We start from the raw sequence: 7,236 nt of genomic DNA on the forward strand, positions 1-7,236 counted from the left end.
CAGCACTCTTGGGTGCACCCCATCCGGCCCAGGGGATTTGTATTCATCCAGTGCAGCCAGATGCCTCTCCACTACCTCTCTGTCAATGTCAATTAGCCACTCAGGTGTCCTGCCACATTTTCTACTATCTCTAGATGTGCCTGAGTTCTTCAGGGAGAAAACAGGGTGCCTGCCTTCTCTCCCCCCACGCTCCTGGCTGGCCACCCAAATGGGCACACAAGCAGCCATGTGCCTGGCTTCTTCCCCTCCTTCCACATTCCCGGCCTTTCCATCTGCCTGGGCCAGTGCACCTAGCCCCCTTTCCCTCAGAGACCAGGTCTACCTTCTCCTGCCTTGGCTAGGCTGGTAGACCTGGCCTCTGAACCCACAGAAACCAGGTCTTCCTGTTATAACTGCTGGCTGGGTAGACCTGGCCTCTGTACTCCCGGAGGCCAGGTCTAACTCTCATTCTTTTACAGGGCTGGACCAACAGAGGCCAGGTCTTTTCCCCACCCCCCAGTGCTCCTCACATTTGCAGGTGCCCAATTTGGCCCCAATCAGGGCTGAATCAGGTGGCTGTGGGGCATTAGTGCATGTCAAGGCTTTTGCCATCCCCCCAGCACTCCCCACTCTGCAGCCGACAGCAGGGCACTGGAGTGCACCATAGCCCTTGCCGTTCCCCAGCAGCGCTCCCCACTCTGCAGTTGGCTGCGAGGTGCAGGAGTGCACCAGGCTCTTGCACCCCGCCACACAGTGCTCCCCACTCTGTAGCTGATTGTGGGGCACTGAGCGTGCTGTGTCCCTTGCCTCCCCCCAATAGTACTCCCTGCCTCTGCAGCCAGCTGTGGGGCCAAATTGGGTGACTGTGGGGTGTAGGAGTGCACCAGGTCCCTTACCCCCCCGGCAGCTCTTCCAGCCTCTGGAGCTGCCCAATGAGGGCCATGGAGGCAGCAGAGAGGCCTGGCATGGCAGTACCATCCTCTCAAGGCCCTGCAGCAGGGCCCTGCTAAATCAGTTTTCTAGAGCCCATTGCATTTTTTCCCACAACAGGCTCTGTTGCTAGTATTCCAATAAGTGTACAGAGAAAGTGCAACAGACTGCATTTTTAAGTAGGTTATTTATTGCAATCATTGTATAATGACTGATACGTTCAGACTGTATTTGCAGGTAGGTTATTTATTGCAATCATATTAGCACTGTTGCACTTTAGCTATCAACAGAGACCTTTTTTAAAAACGGCCTTTGAAAACAGAGCGCAGGAACGTGGCTTGCCGCAGCTTGCTGCATCAGCAACCTCTGGAGGGATGGACCAACTAGCCTGCCCTTCCTGCTGTGGCAGCACCTCTGGAGAGATGGGCCGATTACTCTGCAATTGATATGTCTCTGCTAAAGGCCCAACTATGGATGCCTTTAAATAGGTTTCTGGGGCCAGTACTCTTCCACTTTTAATAATTATAAACTGTTGAGCTCCAGCCATTCCCCAAATCCCAGGCTCCACCCCCAAAATCTCCTGATATTTCCCATTCCACAGCTAGCAATTCTTCCCAGCCACCCACGTGCACCTTCCCAACTGCTCATGAATGCATCCTTCCCTATCATCATGTGAATCTTTCCACTGCCCACAATCCTTGCCATATGAACTGTAAGCCCATTTTTCCCCTGGTAGTGCTGGACAGTATACTCAGCCCCAGCTCTCAAGTTGTATTGTGAAAATAACACTGACTTTGTTCACCGCTCTGAGTGGGGCACTAATCTATCTAGAACAGCAGTATATAAGCACAGTTATTATTATTATGTATCTTTCCATGTACTTTTGCTATCTCCCTTTTTGTATGGGTCATCATCATCATCATCATCATCATCATCATCATCATCATCATCATACAGCTGCAAACATAATGGGCAGGAGGACTCATGAGCAGGCAGGGAAAGGGCATGCCAGCAGGTGTCTTTTAAGATTCCAAGATGTCCAACATCATTGTGGATCTTCAAGATTAATCATGCCACACAAACACTGTGCCTCTTAAGCTTTTTGTTAGAAGATGTTATAAATAAATAAATGTGTAGTGTCCAAAGACAGGACTGCAGACTGTGACAGTGCCATGGGATCACTTTCATTGTAATTAGTAGCAGGAAATCACATGATCTGATTTTGTTGTTTCTCAAAGAGACAGATGTACAAGATGATTTAGTTGCTGTTCATATTGTTTCAAGCCATTAGAGCTTCATTAGAGTTTCAAGCCATGCTTCATTAGAATGTTCAATGGAATTGTTCAATAGGAACAAATATTATTTGTTTCTCATCAACCAGATTGGATTAATAAATGAACTTTCTGTAAATAATTGTAACATCAATCCATCAGCAATAAATAGCAGTTGACTATAGCCTACTTTGAAATGACTAGCATTTAATATATTGAAAGAGATCCAAAATAAAAGAAGGTTTTGAATTCTGTCTCAGTCACAATCTATTGACTGATTTGCTCAAAATGTGACTATTTTCCCCAGTATGACCAATCAATGTATTTTTTTCAGCAGCTTCTTAATGGACTCCTTCACTTCTCTGGTTTTAAGACTGTAGATAATAGGGTTTAGCATGGGGGTAGAGATGCTGTATTGGATGGAAAAGAGTTGATCCAAAACTATTGAAGATGATGTGTTGGGTCTCAAATATCGAAAGTAGCCGGTCCCATAGAATAAAACCACAACAAGGAGGTGGGAGCTACAGGTGGAGAAAGCTTTTCTCCTACCTTCTGCTGAGCGTATCTTTAGGATAGTGGAAATGATATAAATATAGGAGATGAAAGTGGGGACAAAGGAAGTTAAACCAAAGAGAAAACTAGAGGCAAGAAGGACAACATAGTTAGTCAAAGTATCACTGCAAGACAGGAGCAAGAGGGAAGGAATTTCACAGCTATAGTGGTTGAGTGTGTTGTTTTTACAAAACTGCAGATTCAACAATGGCAGAACATTCACCAAAGCATAGAAGAACCCCATTGTCCAGGCTCCACCCACCAGCTGTTTGCATATCTCTGTTTTCATGACTATGGTATAATGCAGTGGGTCACATATGGCAACGTATCGGTCATAAGCCATTGCTGCAAGAATGAAAACCTCAGCACAAGCAGATTGGAAAAAGAAGAAGATCTGTGTAATGCATCCTTCCCAGGAAATGGTTTTCTCCACTGTGACGAGATTTCCCAACATCTTTGGGACAGTGACCGATGAATAGCAGATGTCAACAAAAGCCAAATGGCTGAGAAAGAAGAACATGGGGGTGTGAAGGCCAGCCTCTCTTCTGATCACCAGCATGATTGCCAAGTTTCCTATTAATGTCACCGCATAAATAATTAGGAAGACCAAAAAGAGAAAAACTTGCAGCCGTGGATCACTGGACAGTCCCAAGAGTATAAACTCAGTTATTAGGGTTTGATTTTCCATACAGTTATTCAATAAACCTAAAGATCACATAAATTGAAAACAAATTTAGTTAATAATAATAATAACAATAATAATATTCAATTTATATACCGCCCTTCAGGACAACTTAATGCCCACTCAGAGCAGTTTACAAAGTGTGTTATTATTATCCTCAGGATAATTACCCTGAGAGGTGGGTGGGGCTGAGACAGCTCCAAGAAATTGTGACTGACCCAAGATCACTCAGCCGGCTTCAAGCAGAGGAGTGGGGAATCAAAACTGGTTCTCCAGATTAGAGTCCTGCTGCTCTAGTCTTAACCACTACACTAAACTACTTCTCAATTAAGTGTGCTTTGATTAATATGCGTGAAGCCAATAAAGCATCTCAGTGTGCGAAATATTTTATGACCTTATTTATATTTTAGTTCTGGCGGAACTGGAAATTAATGCATAATCTCCAGAAAACATTATAGAACCATATTGCAAGCTGTGCTAGCCTACGTCAATATGTTCTAAGACTTTTTGAAGGGTGGCAGCACTATAATAATGACCATTATACTTCTATGGCACTGACCCAACATCACCCAGTGAGTTTTATGACAGACTAGGGATTTGAACCTAGGTCTCCCAGATCCTACTCTAACAGACTGTAATCACTATTCCACACCAACTGTTTGAAATATAGATTCCTCATTGCAATTCAGTGCAACACTGGGAAAGGGATTAAAGGCAAGTTCATATTATTATCTTCAACACTATGTTTTATTTGCCACAAAAAAGTTTCATGCCAATTTCTGTAAGCATCCTAATGTAGGAATAAAATCATGTCCTAATTCTCATAACCCTCTTTTTTAAACAATTTTCTGTCTACCTTCCTGCTTTCTAATCCTAATGCTCTCCAAGATCCATCTATTTGGGGTTTCATATTTTCTTTTCCTCTTCACTAGAGAGCATATGAAATGGAAGAAACTGGGGAGGAGTCTATCATGAAGTAAACTGGAGTGAAATGTTGTTTCCTTTTGATGTACATTTCCTGTATTATAATCAGAGAAGAGAGCTTACCAAGATAACAGCAAGTAACATCATTCCTGCCTCAGCCAGAAAAAAAACTGATTGGAGAAGATACCACAAAAATATAAAAACTTTTCAATACAAATCATCAAATGAACAAATATTTCTCATAAGTAGTCTCCCATCAGCCAGTAAATTTACATTAAAATATATATTTAATGCTGCCAATCCATCAAACAGCTCAAGGTAGATTTCAACATAAAATAAAACAGCTGACATTTATTATACAACTAAACCAAATAAAACTACCTGGAAGAACAAAAGAATTCTAGTAATCATACAGTAGCAGGAACAACATCAAGATATCAAAGCAGGATAAAAACACCATGAAACAAGCTGGAATACAAGCCATAAAAGAATATTTTCATAGTGAAACAGACTCTGTTTATCACTGTTTAGAGCAATATGGATTATTAACTATATCATCTAAACCCAAGATCTGAATAACTGGATTTAATCTATTTCTAATATATGCATTTGTCAATTCAAGATCACTGCACTTGAATGGCTTGTTTAATGGTTAGCAATTTTACATAACCAAGAAACCAACGTTTTCTACCTCCGTCATTTAACTTCCTTCACATTCCTGTTTTTCAGGCTGTAGATAACATGATTGGACATAAAAGTTGGCATACTATATTGGATGGACAATCATTCCTCCACATTCATTGAGACAGATGTACTGCATCATAACCACACAGAAACCACTTGCCTCCTCAAGCATTTCTCCACTTATTTACTGTGTATTTCTCTGAATTCAGAAGGGAGAGAGGGACTCCATCCTATTATCACATGCCTGAATGGATGTCAACATCAAATTTCTGTCTAATGGGGCCTCTGAGAAAGATCTTTAAAACAATTATCTGTTTTGGTGCTTCATTGCAACAAGCCTCTTCAATCTCATTTAAAACATGATTGTTCCCGAGATTGCATCTGCTTAACTATTTCCTTGGAGACACATTTAACCAAGATTCACAATATTCTCATATAGGTTGAATGACATGCATACAGCACATGCTCTGTCACCTTTCCTGCCTTTTTAAAAAATCTAATGTTCTGGTACTGAATTAAAGAACCAACACACATAAGAAATTTTGGTGAGCAACCAGGCCTTTCAAACTGCTAAGCAATCCTTGGGGGCTATCACTCACACCACCCAGATTTACCCAAATATTATCTGAAAGCAAATCACATGGCTTGCCCACTTCTATGGGTCTCTAGAATGATTTGCATTTTGTTAACCTAGTTTCTACCACAATGGCCTTGAAGTACATTAGAAATATGGGAAGCTCCCTCAAGGAACATTTGTTTCTCACTGAATCCCAACTGTATTGGATTGGTAGAGATGTGGCCACTCCTTCCATGTACTTTTGTTATTTCCCCTTCTTTTTCGGCGATCATGGAGTATCATTTTATCATATTGTTTGTTTTCCAGGGCTTTTTTTCTGGGAAGAGAGGTGGTGGAAGTCACTGGTACCATATGCATGTGCACTTTGCGTGTGTGTGCTCCCAGGACCATGTGATGATGTCACTTCTGGGAAATGATGTCATCGCACACGGTGGAGCCACTCCCCTGAGGACATAGAAACAAAAGATAAGGAGGCCAGGCTTAGCTCTAAAGAATTAGAAGCAAGCTGGCTGGGTTTAAATGCTCCTTTCCATGCCACTATGCAGCAGCATGTAAAGGGACATTTAAACCCTGGCTTCAGCTGCCTGATGGGGACTTCCCTGCCAGGCACCTGAAGCAAGCTGGCTGGGTTTAGATGGTAGCAGAAAGGGAGAAAAACTGAAGGGGTGAAGAGGCAAGGGAAGGAAAATGGGGAAAAGAGACTGAATGGGCTGAGAGTAGAGAGGTAAAGAGATGGAGAATGGATGGGGGGGTTAAGAGGGAAAGAGTGAGAGGAGGTGGCAGAGAGGGAGAAGAATGAAGGGGCAGAGAGAAGAGGGGAAGGGGACAAGAAAGGGTTAATGGGGGAAGGAGACAGGATGGACTGGAAGCAAGAAGGTAAAGAGATTTCAAATGGGTAGGTGGAATAAGAGAGAAAGAATGAGAGGAGGTGGCAGAGAGGGGTAAGAGTGAAGGGGCGGAGAGAAGAGAGGAAGGGGACAAGGGAGGGTTAATGGGGAAAGAGATAGAATGGACTGATTCAGATTCAATTTATTGTATATGGCCATTGACCTCACAATATCAAAACACTCTCAAATATCAGTATGATACATTATCAAAATAATCAGGTAATCAAACACTTCAAAACCATATAAAATGCCCTACTAAAAAAACTTTAAAATTAATAAAACCTCCTAAAAGCAATCACAGCAAATCAATGGCTGATTCCTTTGCTCTGATCTTCCTAGCAGCTAAAGCAAAAAGCGCCAATCTTAGTGAAATAAAAGAATCTTTGTCGGAGAACATCGTAACAATCTTATCAGAATCAGACAGGGGATGTAGAGCAAACAAGACCTTAGCCAGGAATTTATTCCTAGTTTCTGCATATAGAGGTCAAGCCAGGATATAATGAGAGAGGTCCGCCACTGAATGACCACATATACAGGTGCGTTGGTCAACTGGCATCTTTTTATATCAACCCACTAGCATCTCTGTAGGCATTGTTTGAAAGTGCAATGAAGTAAAGGTCCTCCTAAGATTATACGCAGTTAATGTTGGTTAAGTAGGAGGCCTTACAATCATATTAAACCAAGGGGCAAACCTTGATTGAGAAATCATGAGAAGCATCAATTAAGGCATCTTCTCTAAAGACCCAATCG

At 42.2% G+C, this 7,236-nt stretch overlaps 1 protein-coding gene across 1 annotated transcript; it reads right to left on the minus strand.

The window, feature by feature from the left end:
• Positions 1-2,496: 2,496 nt before the first annotated feature.
• LOC129339296 (olfactory receptor 8S1-like) lies at positions 2,497-3,429 on the minus strand. Its single transcript, XM_054993883.1, has one exon. The coding sequence runs from the start codon at positions 3,418-3,420 to the stop codon at positions 2,497-2,499; it is 924 nt and encodes a 307-aa protein (XP_054849858.1). The 5' UTR covers positions 3,421-3,429.
• Between the last annotated feature and the right edge of the window lie 3,807 nt (positions 3,430-7,236).

Source organism: Eublepharis macularius, chromosome 12 (assembly GCF_028583425.1).
Source record: "Eublepharis macularius isolate TG4126 chromosome 12, MPM_Emac_v1.0, whole genome shotgun sequence".
NCBI classification, from domain to species: Eukaryota; Metazoa; Chordata; class Lepidosauria; order Squamata; family Eublepharidae; genus Eublepharis; species Eublepharis macularius.